At 42.5% G+C, this 20,794-nt stretch overlaps 3 protein-coding genes and 1 long non-coding RNA gene across 4 annotated transcripts; 2 read left to right on the top strand and 2 right to left on the bottom strand.

The window, feature by feature from the left end:
• Nucleotides 1-7,692: 7,692 nt before the first annotated feature.
• LOC135498329 (uncharacterized) lies at nt 7,693-8,613 on the bottom strand. Its single transcript, XM_064788584.1, has one exon. It carries the CDS (start codon nt 8,611-8,613, stop codon nt 7,693-7,695), a length of 921 nt encoding a protein of 306 aa, XP_064644654.1.
• Nucleotides 8,614-9,851: 1,238 nt separating this feature from the next.
• On the top strand, nt 9,852-12,588 carry LOC135497837 (uncharacterized). The gene is made up of 3 exons (XR_010448961.1): nt 9,852-9,973; nt 12,105-12,197; nt 12,475-12,588. It is a non-coding gene; the product is annotated as an uncharacterized LOC135497837 (long non-coding RNA).
• An 845-nt stretch (nt 12,589-13,433) lies between these two features.
• LOC135498056 (ADP-ribosyl cyclase/cyclic ADP-ribose hydrolase-like) lies at nt 13,434-16,539 on the bottom strand. Its single transcript, XM_064788206.1, has 7 exons — nt 16,076-16,539; nt 15,451-15,583; nt 14,975-15,062; nt 14,674-14,813; nt 14,358-14,434; nt 13,830-14,012; nt 13,434-13,662 (listed from the first exon to the last, which is right to left on the bottom strand). Exons 1-7 carry the CDS (start codon nt 16,405-16,407, stop codon nt 13,515-13,517), a joined length of 1,101 nt encoding a protein of 366 aa, XP_064644276.1. The 5' UTR covers nt 16,408-16,539; the 3' UTR covers nt 13,434-13,514.
• A 98-nt stretch (nt 16,540-16,637) lies between these two features.
• Nucleotides 16,638-20,601, top strand: LOC135497981 (methionine aminopeptidase 1D, mitochondrial-like). Its single transcript, XM_064788085.1, has 7 exons — nt 16,638-16,779; nt 17,549-17,895; nt 18,160-18,351; nt 18,482-18,645; nt 19,229-19,329; nt 19,904-19,957; nt 20,170-20,601. The coding sequence occupies exons 1-7, from the start codon at nt 16,758-16,760 to the stop codon at nt 20,307-20,309; spliced, it is 1,020 nt and encodes a 339-aa protein (XP_064644155.1). The 5' UTR covers nt 16,638-16,757; the 3' UTR covers nt 20,310-20,601.
• Nucleotides 20,602-20,794: the final 193 nt, after the last annotated feature.

Genomic DNA, 20,794 nt, shown 5'->3' with positions numbered 1-20,794 from the left:
CAAGTCAATATAAATAACGATAAATCTAGCCCAACCTTGTTTTGGCGAACCCGGTGACTCTTGGTCGATTCCGTCCAATAATCCTAAGAATAAAATGCAAAGTGAATCATGAGATATTTTTCCGGTATCGTAACTGAAATGGAATCGACGACCGTAACAATAAGGATTATTGCAAATTCGCCTTGGCGCCACATTTCAATTACGAGTTAGACAGCAGATGTGCAACGCATTTCTGTGCAACAGAGTTGTCCGGACGATGGCATTACATAAAGGTTATCAAGCAGCTGCTAGGTCCTGATTTATCTGTTTGCCTATCTAGCAGCACAATTCTTCTACTATGTGAAATCCACGTGGTTAAAAAGCGAATAGGTCTTCCAAATCGACTTCGCCAGTTCTTGGTAAAACTCGTAATGAAATTTCTTATGATATCTTCAACTGCCCGTGACGAATTCCCTCTCCTCACAAGCAAATGCATCGAAATCAATCGCAGCCTTCAAATCGATGGGATCCATGTGAGTCGTTCTTAGACATCGTCAGCTCGACTGGAGAACAAGCTCTCGTCGGCAGATAACGATGTCTTTGAATCATTTCCAGGCAGCGCTGATCGCACGTGGAGGCAACCAGCTGATCGGTTAAACATATAGGAAAACACTGTCGAGCCAACATTACATCGTGTTAGAATGATATTTTTTATGGATTCCTTGATGCTGCTGAATATTTGGTAAGGAAAACAAAGGAAGGCTTCACCGAATACGCCCTTCAACTTTACGGAGTCAATAAATTGGGTTTTGTTTGAGGTTAGGAGATCATTTTCATGATGTTGAATCGATATTAGATTGTTATGACCGGGTTTTTACTGTTTCGTTTAGTAAGCTATATAGTATACTCGTCCCACAACACAATTTTACATAACTAGGCCTCTCCACGTCGTCTCCTTCATTCTCAATCTTCGATAAACAGTCCTGGCCTGGAGATTCAGACCCAACCCGTGCCGGCGTTGTGCGTATCCATCCTCCCTTCCTTCCTTGCAAGGCGGAGACTTTAGGATTGACTTTCACCGCCGGCAGGTCGGCAAGACCAAACCCTGTCTTGAGTAACCAATCAACGTCATAACCTTCAGGTAGCCCCATTACAACCCGTCATCCTTCCACGCAATTGAAGCCCGGTGCTCCTCGCCTGAGCTCCCAGCGACATGTAGGCCAATTATATAATACGCGAATGATCTCGGGACCCGCGGTGATAGGGTTTCATTAAATTGGACCTTTCTTAATTCACCACGGTAGTAGGAGGGGACCTGTAACCTTTACTGACTTCAACATGCACGCTATAGGGCTTGTGGTCGCATGGTAGGACTCTCATGCAGTTATCTTGGTGGAACGCGATGGAGCGGTGGTTAGATTGCCGAACTCCCGTAGATAAATACTTGCTGGTGCAAATATCAAATGGGACCGAAAGTAAATTTGCCCGCGGCGCTGACCTCAACGTGAAAACTGATGAATAGGTCATTATTTTGACAGTTACACGTTCATTTCCTCTATTGATAGAAAAACGGCCAAAACACACGAAAGGCCCTCGAGATAAGCTTCGGACTCTTCGTTCTCTTGCTGCAGCCAATATTATCATAAATGAATTAGTGCCAAGATTATAATATTATCGTACGAGGGCACGGTGGAGTAGGCACGTTAGCCGCCACCGCCCTGTTGAGTTCTCGTGGGTAATAGAATGCGCCTAGTATGGATATATGGTAAACATGGTGTGATGAGGCAATCCCATGCGAGTATGTTAGTGTCGTCTTTAGGAGCAGTGTCACCAGAGAGATGAAGTCTGATTTAACCTAACAAGTTTGCATGTAGTCGTACACTACGGATGGCATCCCGGCGTATCAATTCATAACACAGACGACGGATCAAATGAAAAAAGAGAAGAGAGAAACAAATCCAATATTTTCTCATTATTAGAGTTTTTATCCTTCGTTCTGATATCATTTATCTGCAGCGTTCAATTTTTCTGCGTCCAATGTTTTATGCGCAGGTCCTCGATTAGTTTTGTGAGTTTGTTTCCCGCGACAGATGCACTTGATCACAACGGCGACGTGAAGGAGAGCACATGTTGTGGCAAAAAACGTTGTACGTCGGCCGGCCAGATAACATTAGTTTCTGAAAACACTTGGTGTTCCCACTTGCAGCAAACCAAATTCAAATCTTTTGGAACCTATTACGCAATACCCAAAACGAAACAATGCGACTGCTTCCATTTACAGAATAGAACACCATTCCATCATGCCCACCTCGTGCCAAGATAGAAGTCAACGTTTAGTGGTGAAAAGTTAGCTCTGGCGCGTTCAACTAGTAATTGGTGTAAGGTATACTTTTGGTCCTATCTAAAACCTTTGAAAGAAATATACATTAGTGTTTTGTATGATGGCTGAATGTTTGAAATCTGAGGAGCATGAGGCAGACAGAGAATATTCATTGACATCTTTCTAATAATGTCGCAAGCCAATACGAGTCTGGCCCCAATATCATCATTGGAACCGCCGCTGTGGGTGACAGATCAATCATGAGAAAGCTTGCGCATGCCCTTTCCTAAACGATACAGAGAGTGTGGATTCCAAAAGGGTCTCAATTCAAACCCAATGTGTAATCTTATATTAGATCTGATATAAATCAACGCCAGTTTCAGACACGGTCAGGATCAATCGCCAGACCGGCGGTGTCCCGATAAGGCTGCAACAAAAAACTTGACAAATCAGGTTTCTTGCCTAAAGGAATGAAAAAGGATGCCCTTTATACCTTTATGTTATCAGAGACAAGATTGCCTCCTGTCTAGACAGAGGGTTATATTGATTGTTCCCAGTTCAGCTGTCCCCAAATTGATACTAGTCTTGTAGCAGTATTGATTAGAACCATATCACTGAGAAACTTTGACTTCGATGAAGTACCAACTGGTGTTCCACAACAGAAATTCGAGAATTCGTCGTTGAAAAAAACACAGATTAATCTGATGGAACTCGTAAATGTATTGCTACGGCGGACATGACTTGGATGCGGAGTGGCGCAGCAGAAAGTAGCGACGATAGCGAAAAGTAGCGACAACTCGCCGTGAGGGGACCGTTGCTCGACTGGTAACTGGTGAAGGGGTTGCTTGAAGTACACTTCTCCAACCCACTCAGTCTAGGCTCTGATTTGGCAGGAGTACTTCCCCTAGCAAGTAGCCAGGTGAATGGAACAGATCCACGACAATGAATGCTAATGACAAGTCAATTATAGAGAAATGTCATTCGTGATCGAGTGAAAGTCAATATTTGTATATCATATTGGATCTATGTTATGACAACGGCCGGGAAATGTCCCTAGCCCAAAAGCAATTTCGTCAGCTTTGTATTACCGGAGTCAAAGTTAATCAATGTTGCCTTTATACTAATAATAGGGTGTTCTCGAAAAGGTTGTTATTCTGATATATATATACATGTACACGTACTAGTTATTATTTTCAAGTGCCATGCCTTATAGGGAAACTATAGGCAGCAGCCAAGTAGGTCACATCCAGCCTTACGACAACTTTACCCCTTTTGCGCCTATAGAGGTTGGCTACACTGGAAGCTCGAGAAGCCAGCAGTGCACTTGAGCTCGACCTCTGAAGGACGAAGCCGGGGTAACCAGACCGGGAGTCGAACCCCGACGACCTTTGGCTGAGAGGCGAATTTACCAGGTGGAAAATGTCACAGAAGTTTATAAGTGTGCCCTTATCAGCTTCATCGAATAATACGACTGTAAAATGTTCATTGGCCTTCGGATATGTCAGAAATACAATTCTTTGTCGATAACAACCGATTGTCTACACGTATCAAAGGTAGAGCATTGGTAAAGTACTTTGACATAGGACTAGGGCGTGTAAACCGAGTTGAACAGAAGCTTTGCTTTCGGCGGATATAGCTTTAGGTACATGGGAACCTTTGAAAGAAGAATTCGGAGTGGAAACTGGGTGAAAAATAGGTTTTACTCCCTTTTTCGTTCGAGGGGAAATGAGGGGGCAATAGTGTGCTTCTACAGTTTCAGAAGGTACCTTATCATTTCTGTTCGAGGTAGGTTGGAAAAGGTATTTGTTATGCGTATTTACACAATTACAAATTTTCAGAAAAAGAATAGCTCGCGCGTATATTTCGATACAAAGCCAGCCTTAGTCGTTTCAATCACAAACCCCCAAAATTTTACAACACTACGAATATCTTGAATATGCGCCATATTTGGAACGAAATCCTCCGAAGTAGTTCACATCGTTTCAGTGGGACAACAGCAGGGTTTTCACGACGATTCTTCATTCACCTAGACATTTGTGGTGATTCAGTTTCAACCTGGGACTACATTTTTCTCCGGGCTGTTACTAATCTGACCTGTTGAGGAGGGGTTATTCTACACATACCACATTGGGGAAAATGACAATTGGCCATCTTCTTATGACGCAGTAACATCCTCAATTAGACGATAAATGACCTGCCAGGTGGAGATCAACGAGTCCATGATGCAATTTGAAGGGAAAGGGGGACATTGAACTGCCACGCTGCAACCTCTGAAACGACAGGCGCTGATGTTTCCGCTGCAACGGTGGCCATTTCGTTGATGTTGACACGCTACACAAAACAAAGAAACAACACTTTTGGTAACATAATCTTTTTTTAGTAACATACAGTAAACACTAAAATAAATGCAGACGACATGGTTATTCTCCGTACATGCCATTAACATCGAAAAAAAGGAAATAATTGTCATTATTTGCAACATTGGGAAACACATTATTCTTCAATCATATTTGCAAGGAGGGGGTTCACCGACAGATAATTATACTGTGTGTTGAAAAGAAATATTGTACAATTCAAAATGTTTTCCAAACTTTGATTGAAATAAATGAATTCCAGAGCTCGAAGACTAAGCTAATACATTGATTATTTGCACATTTTCATTTTTTTCCGATTTGATAGAACAAATCCTTTCGAAGATACATGTACAACGAGTTTTAAAATGTACATGCTATTGCTACTGCGTGTTTTCGAATGGGCTTGCCACTTTTGATTTCTTGGGGACCTGGGGACGAATAAAGCGGAGGAACGTGACGTAGTCGACGGTCACCGCCTGATATCATTTCGTGAATGTTAACCCTAATATGGACCAGGATGACCCAGACTTGGATCGTACCTACTGTTTCTATTGGCCGCTGTCTTTTCAGAGTTTTTATGATAAATGCCATTGGGGAGTCATATACAGCATTTTACATCATGTTTACAGAGGAAGGGGTTATTTACAAATAAAACATTAGAATACAAACACCAGAAAATAAAACCGAAAAGCACATTCTGCAAAAGTCACATTTTAAACAAAAATGTAATATTTTTTCCTTACTTTTTGAAATACGCCATGAACAGTCAAAGACAAAATTTAAACAACCCACTCCCTAATCTAAGATTGAAAATAATTGTAAAATATGATGTAAAACAAAAAAGAGGTTCCACTCTTTGCAAAATTTCTAACTCAAATTAAAGACCAAGAGCTTCAATGATACATTAAGTAGTCTAAAATACTTCTTAAATGGCTCTTGGCCATGTAACGCGGGGCCTTTCTGTTGAAGCGGCGCAATAATATACCTTTCTATTGGCCAAATACTTTCGTTTATTCTCAATCTGAAACTTTGATTGGGTGCCAAGAGGATGTGATCAACCAATCAGAATGCAGAAGAACTAGAAATTGAATAATGTACATTATTGTTTCATACGACATCATAGCACAGTATTGAGATTAACCCTTCACATCAAACATACATATGATGTGACAATTCCCAATTTGAAAAATGAGATTGGTACATTTACATTTTACAGTCAGTCCATGAATTCACGAGACAACATTTTTATTCAGTGAAAGCGTGTCAAAATAGCCCACATCAAAATTCATGGTTTACATTTGTAAATACAAAACGGTTAATTAATTGATTTGACTCACTCAGTCTTCCATAATCGTTATAATGTCCAATTTTGTCATCAAAACTGAACGCCCCTAATTAGAAAACTTCGAACGAAAACGGGGCACAAAACGTAGGCTTTTAGCCATTTATTTTATACACCACAAAATATCGCACTTATTTACAAATTTTTTCACATGAAATTCTACGGAATGCAATAGACATGATTAAATGCAAAACCAAGCTACAATATCAGTTCATTTCAAACTTTTGACAACAGTAACGCGAGGAATAGAAATGCCGATCATTTTCCACTGGTACAGAAATTCAATTGTGTTTGGTGGGTATTCATTGGTCCATTAAGCAATCAAATACGCGAATTATATGCAATTTAGGAATAAAACAACATTGTGAAGCATACACACAGCACAAACATATATCCACATAATGAAATCAAATAAAAAATAGTAAAATAATTACAGAAAATTTCAAAACAAATCTAACTCAATTATTTTAGCTCCCCGGAGCAATGTCGAATCGATTGCAGAAACAAACTAAACTACCGCGCCAACTTTGGCTTCATCAAAATACAAGAATGTTTTCATATGCTGTACATTCCATATCGCATATATCCGAGGTTGCAGTAATTTGCAACCAGCGTTGATTGCATATTAGGGAGTTTTTGCAAATCCTCCGAAACGCCAACGTGAACGCCTATCTCATTGTATGACATCCTGATAACGAAGACGCACAAATGGGATAGGCGCGGACGTTTCGGGGGCTTTGCGAAAGTCTATGATCATGATCGATGTACTCGCAACCCGCATTGATCGCATAGCCAAGGTTACAGTATACATGTAATTCGCAATCCCCGTAGAATATGCTGCACATTACCCGAAGTTACAGTTTACTTGGAACCCAGATATTAGTTAGCAACCCCACAATCACTTATTATCTGATGCAGTGACAAATTAAAATATGATATTATTTATATGAAGAAAAATTTAAAATGATTGACCTACACGAATGTTTTGTGAATAAAACGAGTTGGTCTTTTGAGGTTTCGCGCTCGCTCTTCTTCTAGCTCAAATCTACTCGTCATCACCGGAAGTCCTTCAAAGGCAGCTTTTTTTAGCTTCTCCGAATCAGAGCCGTCCGAATCTATCATTAGCACAATCTAAGAACGGCAACGCTCTGGATACCTCTCAATATCCCATGGTCACTTCTTTGAAGACAAAATGACTTCAAGGCTGAAAAAACTATTGGGAAAATAGTTTTAAGTACATGTAGGCCTAATTACTAAAATAACGAGGCGGTGAGTTCTGTGTCTGGCCCACTGACGGAGGTTTCTTCATCTTGTGAGCCTACAATATGCCCGCTGCAAACACTATACACCGGAGTTACATGTACTCTCAAAACACTCCGAGTTTACTTTTTAAAAAGTTCGAAACTGGAAACTGGATTGGGTTAGCACTGGACACACCCACAGGAAATCAGAACAAGGTATAGTTTGGCAACCATCATTGGAAATCTGAACTCATAAGCACTGGCATAGCATTGGAGACACACACTAATACAACACTGGAAGAACAATGAAAACCCACTGTAAGTTTGAAGATTTAGAAGGATTTGTTTATACTTCATTTGATCACTGTAGCTATAGGTAGGCACCCGCAGAAAGTTTGAAATTGGAGGTGGATGTAGATGGAAGTCCTGGGAGACGCATAGCTTACCACTGGCTCTCTACATTATTTTCGGCCCTGGACCCGGTGCCTTGAGCATGCCGCTGCACGACACTGGAATGGGCATTTGGAAGGCAGGCGTGGGCATCGGACCGCTGCTCATCTGGCATTGGCTCATCATGGGAGGCGGCGGGCCGGGGATCATGTGGCGATACACCCACGTATAGGTCACTGGGACGAATGGGACGTATTGGACTCTCATCTGTGAGCATCCTGGTGTCGGGATGGCCGGGGTAAGGTGTCTGGTGAAGGTTAGTGGTGATGCTTTGAACGCTTCCAATAACTCCTTCGTCGCCTGCGGGCAGTATTTCTTGGTGTGCGCGCTGTCGCCGGTTGCGCCACAAATAGGGCAGATGTATTTCCTAAGAAGTGGACACGTTATTTTACCATCTGCGTTCCGTAGCGCGTGGCTTCTGTAGACTGTTGGACACTCCCCATTTTGGCGGCAAAATGGGCAAAGTATGTCCCTTTTTCGAATGGCGTTGATCTTGAAAGTCTGCGTCACATTTTGCTCCTGTATTTCTGGTGCGGCTTTTAGTTCCTCCGCTGGTTGGACTGGCATGACTGGGCGTGGTCGGGACACATGGTTAGGCGAGGGGTTGGGTGGTGAATTCACTTCTGTGGTCAGACCATTATGTTCAAATTCGTCCAAAAATGATTGTGTCCTTCTCGTGTTGAAGCGTATAGGTGAATCTAAATTCTCAGTTAGTTTCAATAGTTCCATAGCAATGTCTATCCCTTGGTCGCCGCCACCGGAGACCGAGTTGAGTGCCTCCGGGCTGGAGCCAGTTAGCGGGCTCTGGACCGCAAAGGGGTCAGTCTCCGAGTCCACACTACATGTCCTATCTCGTTGCCACAATGAGAAATAATCAGAACTCAAATCGAAAGGACTTTCACCACGCGCATAAAAATACGAATCCATGCTGGAGTTTCTAGTGCACACCAATGAGTATATCAAACATGCGAGTACCTGGTTCGTACCGCAGATAATGAAGGAATAACTGACAGCACATTCAATACAAAGTGATTATTACCGCAGAAAATTAAATCCGCACCACGTAATAGCGAGACAAGGCGCAAAAGGGGCAAACTGGCCTCGTTCCCAAATCCGCAACGCCCTGGTGAATCAAAGACAATTTATAATATGTACATAGTTTGAAACAGACATCACCTGCCGTCTGGCCGACTACCCCTCATGCATGTCGTTGTCACCTGAATGTAACGATAAGTGATCTGACAATGAAGGGACATTTACGCGGGGCGTTTTTATATATTGATGCACCTCACATGGATGTAATATTTATCAATTGACTCAATGCTAGTTAACGGGGTCTTTTACACTTCGGTACCAGAGCATCGGCGTCAACTGACATCTGCAGAAGGTGTGAAAGGAAATAAGGTCCCTCAGTGTGATTGAGGACAACTTGGGACCACAGTCATCTTAGAAGACTGGTGAATCCTCCCAAAGTCCTTTCTCTCATGCAGAACGTGCCACCAAAAAGACATCAATATCGACATAAAATACTTTATTTGATCAATCTGTCTACAGTGTAAATTTGGAAAGAAGCCCTCAAATTCGTTGTCAGTCCTCGTTTGCTTTTGAAGCACATCGTCACAAAGTCCTTCTCAAAGTATCTGATGACCATCCCCACTGTCTGTATGTCGAGGCTGCACTCCGTCAAATACTTGTTATGCTGTTGCTATGGTACTGAAGCTTCCTAATCCATCGAGAAGGACTGCTCACTCTGGCAAGATTGGATTAAGGATCACTCATTTTTCTCACCAAGTTTTACCAAGGAGACAGGAGTGTTTAGTGGACAACTCTAAAAAGACGCCACAGGCAAGGACCCTATGAACCATGTTGTATGCTTGGTTGTAGGAGGAATTGGGGAAATGATAAAAAATCGTCGATAAAATGCATTTACGTCGTCCGTTGGCTTACGAAACCTGCCTAATGCATTTCCACAGCTCGGCATAATGTACATGTACAAGTATGTATGCTTAAGCCAAGCCCACATTATGACAATGCCTGTCATAATTGATCAATTGAAAGAACAAAGGACTCTCTAGAGCAGATAACTGCTAGCCGGCCTGGTTCAAGGGGGGCCTCGGATGTATGACGTCAAATGTATTGTCTTTGGTCATGATCGGTCGCGGTTGATTTGAACGCCAGTCGGTTGGTGTGTGAGCTGAGGAGGACATCGCGGGAACACTTTTTCCGATTTCAAACGTTAAAATGGCTTCAAATTTTCCGGAACAAATCAAAACGGCTGCAGCAGAAGGTAAGGCACAGTATCTATTCCTGATAAAGATATGGATCGGTTTCAAAGGGTTTATATTGTAGAAATAGCCATACAATCAAGGCGGGAATGAACTGCGCAGTTTGAAATTTCAAGCCAGATCTGTGTGAATTATGTACATCACTGTACTTCATGTACATGTTCAACGGCAATTTTAATTGCCATCCCTAATCAAATACCATTTGCTCAAAGAAACTAAAGGCGCACGTCCAAGTCATGATGGTGAAGATGGAAGTGATCATGTTAAATCTGCGAGATGCCATCACTGCTGTTCTATCCTGTGATGTGAAACTCCTCTGAATTCATGAAGGTTTGTCTAATTATATGTAAATTGACGTAGACAGTTAACAGTTTTAAATTCAACAACGATTCATTTGGCGGCCACTATCCCGACTGTGGTGTAGCACCCGACTGTAACTGGCATGAAAAGGGGATACGCTGGTTATGGATGTCAGATCGTGGTTCCCTGACCTTTGCAAACAATTTCACTGGACGTAACCCACGCGGCGACACCAAGGACCACTGGCTGATCTATTGATATGTTCGCAGTAGGGTGTCAAAGTCGGAGAGAAGAAGAGCCACTCTTCTCTTGTAGGGGGTTCACTTGGAAGTGTTTGCATTTGTTAGCCTATAAACACAAGATTTTAATCCTTCAGTCTTGGGTTTGGCGGAGAGAACTAATCTTACATAAGTCCCAGAACAATATCATATGTCTTTATGGCAATATTTATTACTGGGACCCAGTATAGTGCCGTTCTATCCAATATTCTTTGAGGCTGTTGATGAGACTTCTTGTTTAAACAGTGCCTTTCTGCCCCCTCTAAGGCATGCATTGGTAACTAATGCATTGACTGCGAAATGAACGCAGTTGAACACAATGTGAATAATTCAGTCTCGGTTTCGCCGAAAACAGGGCAATATGTTATTATTTGATAATGAATATGATCATGATAATTAGGAGACCCTGTATGGGTGTTTGATCCAACATACTTTGATGTGATTGGAGATGGAAGTTTGCCATAGTGCCTTTGATAGAATAATAAAGACAGCATTAGTATGCTACCTGGCGCTATTCTGATGGACCATATTGCCAGGAAAAAGTAAGTGGCAGGTCTCTATACGATTGTCCAAGTGAAAGGTAAGTCTTGCTGAAAACTTATTGAAAGGAAATCTTGATCTTTGCGTTCCTGAGTTTGACCTTTAGCTTGATCTGTCTCATGATTTCATGATTTTAAATTCAACAACCATTCATTTGGCGGCCACTATCCCGACTGTGGTGTAGCACCCGACTGTAACTGGCATGAAAAGGGGATACGCTGGTTATGGATGTCAGATCGTGGTTCCCTGACCTTTGCAAACAATTTCACTGGACGTAACCCACGCGGCGACACCAAGGACCGCTGGCTGATCTATTGATATGTTCGCAGTAGGGTGTCAAAGTCGGAGAGAAGAAGAGCCACTCTTCTCTTGTAGGGGGTTCACTTGGAAGTGTTTGCATTTGTTAGCCTATAAACACAAGATTTTAATCCTTCAGTCTTGGGTTTGGCGGAGAGAACTAATCTTACATAAGTCCCAGAACAACATCATATGTCTTTATGTCAATATTTGTTACTGGGACCCAGTACAGTGACGTTCTATCCAATATTCCTGGGGCTGTTGGAGAGACTTCTTGTCTAAACAGTACCATTCTGCCCCCTCTAAGGCATACGTTGGTAACTAATGCATTGACTGCGAAATTAACGCAGTTGAACACAATGTGAATAATTCAGTCTCGGTTTCGTCGAAAAGAAGGCGACATGTTATTATTTGATAACGTATATGATCATGATAATTAGGAGACCCGTGTCGGTGTTTGATCCAACATACTTTGATGTGATTTGGAGATTGAAGTTTGCCATAGTGCCTTTAAAGGGATAATAAAGACAGTATGCTACCTGGTGCTATTCTGGTGGACCATATTGCCAGGAAAACTTAAGTGGCAGGTCTCTATAGTCTTAATTCACGTTGCGATTGTTCAAGTGAAAGGTAAGTCTCACTGAAAATGCATTGGAAGGAAATCTTGATCTTGTATTCCTGAATTCGACCATTAACTTGATCAGTCTCATGATTTCAGAGGTGACTGACCCCGCGGCCCATGAGGTGTGAAAGCGAGAATGATTAGTGCCAGTCTTCAGAATGACGAAGTGGCAGTGCCCAGTTTAAGCAGGTAGGATGCAGAACTTGTGTAACAAAATACGACTCAGATCCAATTGCACCATGCATATGATCGTATATCCAGAGCAGGCTAACGAAACGTCTCTCCCATCTTGACCCTCAAATATATTGACATCGCTCAGCTTTGAGACAACGCTCTTCGGATCGATACCCCAGGGTTATAACTGCAATTTGTGCAGAATCGTAGTGGCATGCAAGAAATGCACAGGGGAACAATCAAGCTTCTGAGACGCTCCCTATAATATCGATGTATCTTGTTTCATTTTCAGGGTCATGGAACAACTCTTCCCTCCGTGAAAAAACTTCCAGACGAAAAATAACTCTGGGCCAAGTCTCAGTGGAACCATACCTTAACCCAACGTCACCAACCAAAAGGGACGGACACGTTTTCCAGTGGTCATTCCATTCTGCTACACCAGGATACGACTCCTACCAAACTGGAGCGCCACCTGTTCACACATGTAGTACCTTCATAACTTTTTGTTAGAAATATATTTTTGTAAAACCTATTAGTGAGATACCAGTTCAAGTTGAACATTTGAATTTGTCCTAAACATATGAAATGTAAAATTGAAAGTTTCACAATCAGTGGTTGTTTGTACATTTCATCATTGGTGTCCGTTCATTATCCAAGACTGCATTAGCCCGTTGATGATGTCTTTTAACGTGGCGTTAAGTTGATTGGACCTAACTGCATGAAGTAACGGCCAATAAGTGTCTTGACTTTGTCAACAAGCGGCTCCTATTGTAAATTCTACTCTTTATAATCTATTGTTCAATAAAGATATTAAAAACAAGATCGTGATAATTGTCATCCTCTTTTCCTCGCTGACTCTTGACGTCGCCAATAGACGGCGTTCCGTCCTCTCAATAGAAAGGAATCCACGGCGCCGAGTTCATGAACAAAAAGGTGATGATCGGGGACTTTATCCATCGATAACACCTCTAAATAAGTTCGCGGATAGGCATTACAGTAACACCTAACTTTCAGATAGACCAGTTTCAGTTTAAAACCTATCCGCGACCTGCAATACTTGACTTGCCAAACTCAGCTCGACGCCGAACTGCAGCGCCACTCGCGGACAAAGATAGAACAACTCAACATTTTTTTCACCGGTTTTCTTGCTGCACATGCGTACCAGGGTCATCTTTTGTTGATTTCCGCTGGTACGCATGCGCAGCGAGAAAACCGGTGAAAAAAATGTCGAGTTGTTCTATCTTTGTCCGCGAGTGGCGCTGCAGTTCGGCGTCGAGCTGAGTTTGGCAAGTCAAGTATTGAGATTGAGAAAGTCTCAAAATGCCTATTTCATCAGCCAAAAATGGTGAGTACGAGCACCATGAAACTGACGACCTGATATGAAGAAGGCATTGATAAGCTCGTAGAACTGTTGATGCTGGAAGCAAATTTGCATTTCTTGTCATTCGGTTGGTCAATGCAGAAGTAATGTTGAACGGACCTGAAAAACATAAGCATAATTTTTAGACATCGGTGAGCACGGCTGGTCTTCTTCGGCCTCATGCTGCAGGTTACCATCGGTTCAATATCTCCAGATTTATTAGTTTCTAAAGCTATTCTGATAAGACATTGGACACATTCAATTAAACGATAGGCTGAGAGACCTACGGAGGGTTGTCGTGGCAAGTCCACTCTAGTTTCCTCGCGTTCAGCTGTGCCTTGAGCGTATCTATGGATGAACCTTTTTCACACGTTTCCCTTGCACTCTGCCCGATGGCATGGGTGACGATGATGTCGACCAATTTCACCCTCGGGGGCTCAAGTTGTGGGATTTCGTCAGCACCGAGTATGCTGAAACAGGAATAAGTGTGTAGCCCCGCGTAACATCGATGTGCATGCTCATCTTCTGCCTATGGTGTCCCTTTAAAAGGGCTAGACGCTGTAGGTAATGACAGTGTCCACCGCATATAATACTATTGACACAACCCTGAAAGTAAATAATAGGCCTATCTGTAGTCAAGGGTGAGTGGCTGTGGCGTTTTGTTTCAGTTTTGGAAGCTAAGTCATGCCGTCTGAACATCGAAGTGCAGAAAAGTAAGCCTTGATGAGACGACATTCAGAATCGAGATCAACCACACAGTGTTTGCCCTCTCTCGCATGCGTTTCTGTTACACCGATTCTAATACCAGATTTTACCTGTTGGGGTTGTATGGTGGCTGTGGCCCGCTACCGTCCAAGAAAACCTTGACTGTTCCGTTTAGATTGGCTGCGTACTGAAAACAAAAAAAATCCGACATGTAGTTCACCATTCGAAAGACCACCGAGGTTTTTGCATTACCCTGGCTGCATATAAAGGGGTAAAGACCATGAGGTTCAGGATGACCAATGCCGACTTCGCGGTTTTTACTAACCTCCACTCTGATTGATGACAGTGACTTGACTCATGACAACCATATTTTTGATGTAAAGCGCGGAAGACAAGTTACTCTGGACATGACTGAAGGAAGTGTACCTTTACGGAGACCTCCCTCCAGAAAGAATTCACCGCCTCCTGAGGACAGGTGGTCGTGTTTTCGCCAGGACAACGGTTATCATAGTTTATACCTTCGCCAGTGGTAGAGCCGCACCAAACGATTTGGTCGCCAAGGTATCCTTGAAAACAACACAAACTTGTTAAGCTTGATATCTCGCAGCGAGAATAATAGAAAGAAAAAACTGCGTTTGGAAAGCGGGCCCAGGCCTAAAGAATCCAATCCTGAAGTACACCATAAAATGGACAAATCGATGTCTTGCTTTCGAGATTGGGTTCGTACCTGACAACGTCAGAGCAAGGTGAAAAACTCTCTTTCCTCGTTTGGCATAATCCGTGACGAAAGAGTATAGGTTACTCCACAGACACGCCTAAAAGGAAAAAAAACAAAAGAACGTCGGTATCTCTTTCAAAGAAATCTGAAATAAGGGGTCTAGAATAGACATGAACTTTTTACTCAAGTGTCTTTCAAAGGTTCTTCCGAAAAAAGAAACCAGTGAATGTATGTATGAAAAAGAACCTTCCTTAAGTGTTTCAACATGCAGGAGAAAATGCAGATTGCCCCGTAACGGCGTTTCTGTCTTTTTGATAAATTCACTACCCGATCTTGAAGAGACTACCGGGGCAGTCCATTGCGTCATCCTCTTGGATCTCCTTATGGTAAGGGACGAGGCCGACCCACCGCGAGTGTTTTCTTAGACTGAGTTGACGGTGAAAAATCACACGTCTACCATCAGAGTATAGAGGTGCATGGCGTACTTTGTCGGAGCGTAAGTCATGGTATGCCTCTTTGACAAAAGCAGCGTAACTGCTGGGAAGGACTTGACACGGGTCCTTTCCCACCCATGCTTGCGAAAACTTCAGCCACAATGACGTGCAATTCTTCTCCTTTCTGAAAGTATACAATTTGACATGGACGAATTGTAATTAGAACAGCAAGGGCGCGTTTTCCAGTTGGTCAGTCGTCTCATACTGAAATTCCAGCGGTAATGCCTCCGTAGCCTCTGCGCGTTGTCTGGAAGCTGAGCAATGTCAATACATTGAGGGTCAAGATGAGTCGTCTTGGCTCTTTGAAGATGCCCAGCCCTGTTTTCCCCTCATACCCTCTTTACCGCATGCCGATCTATCGGCGTTGTGCGTAGGTATTCCTCCTCCAGGAGTTGCAGAACGGTTCGTCGCGGCGATGCCACCCTTCCCACTGGGTAGCCGCAACAGACAATCTACTTTTGTAAGGCTAGCTCTAATCACCCTGGCATGAACCACTTGTTTCCAATATACTCCATCTGTCGAATTTGATATGATGGAGGAGTAAAAAAAGCCTGATCTCAGAATGGCTCTAAATCTACGCTGAATTTCTACAGATCTACATGATATTATGACTTACCCATTCCTAAAGGCTTCCGGGTTGACCACCTCCTGGTAGAACATACATCTTCCAATGAAGATTTCTCTCAAGTTGCGCGGGGTTCCGCTTGCAGTAGTGCTCTCGGGGGACACTCCTCCCAAAGACCCGCCGACCAGTCCCAGGACCACCAGGCTCAGTAGAGTCATACTGATATGAACAATCTGTCTATGTTTCCATAACTGGGCGATAATGAGACGAGACTTGTCAATCAGACTTTTAATTAGCTGGTGATAAATATAGCACGTGACCAGCTTCTGAACTCTCAGCATTGTCCAACCAGACTTTACTGTCAGGTTGGTAAACAACTGCATCAAACACTTTCTCACTCACTGCGAATCCAAGTGGTCTATGTGTAGGCCTACCATTGGAAATTACGGCCAATGGTTAACGGTCATAACTTCCTGGTATACATTGTACACATCATATACTTATCATTGATCGAGCATGAAATGTTTTGTTAGAAATTGTGACCCGAAGACATGAACATGATGGTTGAGACGGTTGACACACTTTCTCAAGAAGGTCACGTGACTTGAACCAATGGCCGCGACGAAGGAGGAAAAATAAAGTGAGGTGCCAAAGGTCACAACCGATGTGATCGTAACGGGTAACGAACCAACGATGATTGGAAGATTGGAGTGTTCAGTAGATAGCAGACATAATGATGTTCATGAACTTACCAGGTCTGGGAACATACCACTTGCAGAGCCATTTATATTGGAGCAAGTAGCGGGCTTTCCCTGGCAATTACGCGCCCGCATTCATTTAATTTCGATTTTATAGTGCCCCTCAACAACATAATTTTGATTCAAAAAGGGATGTGTGTTGCTGCAAATATAATTCGATTCAGTAGTCCCCTGTATTGTGGTCGACAGGTGTAAAAATGATTTGATATTCAAACAGGTGTCATGTATATAATTCGTTTTTCTATGTCTGCAGCCACAACTGGGCTTTAGTATGGGCGGTTATTACCGCAAATAAAGACAGACCAAAGCAAAGACACTTGTGTATATCAAGGACACGTAGATTGATACTCCTATGTGTGCCACATCAAAGACATCTGGGATGCATGTTTTGTTTTTGTTTGATGAGCCATACACAGCAACACATATTTTTATTACACCACGAGGTGATGCTGAGTCTGGGCACTTTCATTTAATCATCTTGCCACCAAAGCACAGCACAGCATCATGGGGGTAAAGATCCTGCCACTGATGTGTGACTCAACATACTTGACGATTTGACAGTGGCGCCACTATCGGGAACACCGGGTAACTGGGTTCATAACTGGGTGTGATTTAACCATTGACCATAGATGGCAGCAGTGGTTTACGAGTACTTCTGTCATACAACTTCAAAATCGTTCTGCGAAAAATGTGGAATCGAATTTGTTTGAAGTTTGGTGTTTATTGACCCTTACTTTGCAATCAAGACATGAATTTCTCATTTCAGCAACTGGAAGATTCAAGACTCATCTGGGCTCAGTAGGCTGCAAGATGTTAAAGCGCATCTGCTCACCCGGCCCCCTTTGGTTTCCTCACAAACACTTGAAAAGACTTATATTTTCTTGGACATCTTTGGATACCATGAATAAGACTCCTTACAGTGTGGTACATCCTGGTCGGGTCTCCCCAGTGCTGTCAGTGCCGTCGCATATACAAAGACCTCCGTATGTGACAGAGAAAAAATACCCCACCCTGTCCGAGATTGAAGTGAAGAGTAAAGAGCAGGTCGAAGGAATGCGACATGCCTGTCGGATGGCACGGACTGTTTTAAATACTGCAGCATCTCATCTCAAGGTAGAGTTTACCAGTCAAGAAGAGGGGCTTCATGCCAAACGTCCTCAGGTTCTGATAGCCAAAATAGTCCTCGCTTGTATTGTAGGTTCTGTTTGACTCCACAGTCTTTTATGGTTTGTCATCATTGATATACATTTCAACCTACTTAGAGACACATTTTCAGTCTTCTTTCCTTAGTCTTAGAGATGAGAAATACAGCGAATTGAGCTGTACATTTTGACCTTAGTACAACATTGGCATATTTAGTTTCGTTTCTTCTTTTAGATTGGCATAACAACTGATGAAATAGATAAAATTGTCCATCAGACATGTACTAACAACAACTGTTACCCCTCACCTTTACAATACAAGGGATTTCCAAAGTCTGTGTGTACATCTGTCAACAATGTGGCCGTCCATGGCATTCCAGACGACAGGGCACTGAAGGATGGGGATGTCATTAACATAGATGTCACGGTAGGTATGTTTGGTGGGGTGTAAGGGGATCAACCATAAATATCAATTTGTTGGTGTTGTCGGAATATTGCTATTTGTGTAATCAATGTTTCACTGAAAGAATCGATCTGAACAAGGCCTTGTTATTCAGGTTTACACTGGAGGTTTCCACGGTGACTGCTCTGAAACCTACACTGTTGGTGAGGTGGACAAAAGAGGTCGGGACCTGATTAGATTGACGAAGTACTGTAGGGACGAGGCAATCAAACTGTGTGGACCAGGAGTTGATTTTGCTGAGATTGGAAATGAAATAAGGTAATACACGGATAAATCATATAGAGTTGTTAAGTCCAAATGTCTTCAAGTAAAGCGTCCCCTAGAACGTAGCAGGATTCAAAACCACCTCGCAATAGCATATTGACAGACAACTCTTGATCCGGAACAGTTTCTTATACAGCTCTTGAAAATCATTCTCAAACTCTTCTAAGGCCATAGGAATGATTAATCCTGTTTACCGTCCGAGTGATTTAAAAAGATGATGAGGCTTTTTTTCATTTTTCATTATTCATTATCGGTTTACAGTCTGATTTACTGGTCAAAACACGCGATTCAGCAAGTTCCAGTAAATGGAAATCAGGTCGGTCATCAACATGAGGCATTGAAAAAATGTCATTATTATGATAAAGAGCCTACCCTGCCAAGTTTTTATTGTGTTTTTCAATCATTTAAGGTAATGATGAACCACTGGAAAGATTATTTAAATAAAAAAATGGTGGCAACAGTAAAATAAATAGATTTAAAAAAAAATAATGAAAATATTTCATGTTCGCTCAGAACCCATGCGGGAGGTGGACGGTAAACAGGATTAATAATTCCCATGGCCTAATCTATATTCCAGTAAGATTTTAAGAGGTGGTAACAAGTTTGCAGTCATGCCAAATCTGTGTGGGCATGGAATAGGAAGTTACTTCCATGGACCTCCTGATGTCATTCACTGTGGTAAGTGACTACTACTCACATACATGTTTCTTCATCTTCATCTTCATCCTTATAATGATCGGGTTCCTTTCGGGACGTAATTGATCATATGGTGCTGTGTGCATGCGGAGCGAAGTGGTCCGACTTTGAGAGATAGAGTCCACGCAAGCTACTCATGTTTCTCACTTGGTGTGGTCTTAGCTTGCCCTGGCATAGACACCAGGTACAAGGAACCTCGGTTTTGAGTCTCATTCGAAGGACTGTGAAGAGCCAGGAATTTTAGTTCCTTGAAAGCCATGCCGGTTCATCCAGACATACGATCCTGGGTTCTCCCCGGGATCGAACCCGGGCCCTATTGCGTGGTGGCCAGCAGTGTAAACCACTAGGCCATGAGGCTCCCCATGTTTGCATTAGGAAAACACTGTTTCTGTTCTATAATATCGTAGAACTTTACAGATAAAAGCACACAGGGGTTGGTTCCTGTCTGATTAAGACTTCTGTCCCCAAAATTTGTAGTTTCTCTTTCAAATTCTTGGAAGCAATCTTCTTTTCTAAATGTTGACAAACCTGTAACATGCCAGTGTCCTTTTTTCAGCATATACCCCAGAGAAAAAACAAGTCATGGCACCAGGAATGACATTCACTATAGGTAGGTCGCAAATACAAAAGAATCCGTTAGTGGATGCCTCACTATTGAGGACACTAAAAACAGCATCCTGCAATGAAAGTAGTAGTGATAGGATTTTGGTCTTCTCAATATCATTGCTTAATCATATCAGATCTATTCAACTTTGGAACTAGTAACAACCTGTACATACACAACTTCTTTGGAAATTTAACATGGTTACATTTCCATTTCAGAACCATGTCTTTCAGAAGGTGCTGATACGTACAAAATTTTGGACGATGGTTGGACAGCTGTGACAGTCGATGACAGCCGGACTGCACAGTTTGAACATACTGTGTTGATAACATTAACTGGAGTCGAGGTATTGACCTGATCGAGTTGATTATCAATACTAGTGTTCTCGGGAATTATTCAAGCTGTTGAGGGCTATAACTGGCTTTGCCCTGCAAAATATCCCGAATAGAGGGAAGATACTGGCTTCGCCCTACACGAGTTCTTAAATAGAGGGAAGGTTCAAAGGCAAATGCTATATTTTTCTCAGTCAGACAGTTGAATATCTAGTGTCGAGAACCTGCGAGGCGGAACCTTCTACAATGACATCTTATGTGTGCTTGGTAGGCCTTGTAGGTGAGAAGGTTGTGATAGTAATCAATATGATTACAGAATAAAACGTTACTTAAGTAATTAAACTTGATTAAGTTTTGCTTTCTCTATCATGTAGACAATCGAGTCAATGTGGGTTCAACGTTTGGACATTATTGAACTTCCAGCGGTATTGCCTCTGTACATGTATCTTCCACCGAGTCGACTCACTTTGGTCAAAGGAAATACCTTCCACTAGCTAGAATGGCTTTCTGC

Source organism: Lineus longissimus, chromosome 13 (assembly GCF_910592395.1).
Source record: "Lineus longissimus chromosome 13, tnLinLong1.2, whole genome shotgun sequence".
Lineage (NCBI taxonomy): Eukaryota > Metazoa > Nemertea > Pilidiophora > Heteronemertea > Lineidae > Lineus > Lineus longissimus.
The sequence above is the reverse complement of the archived record's forward strand: the minus strand, read 5'-3'. Positions and strand labels throughout refer to the sequence as shown.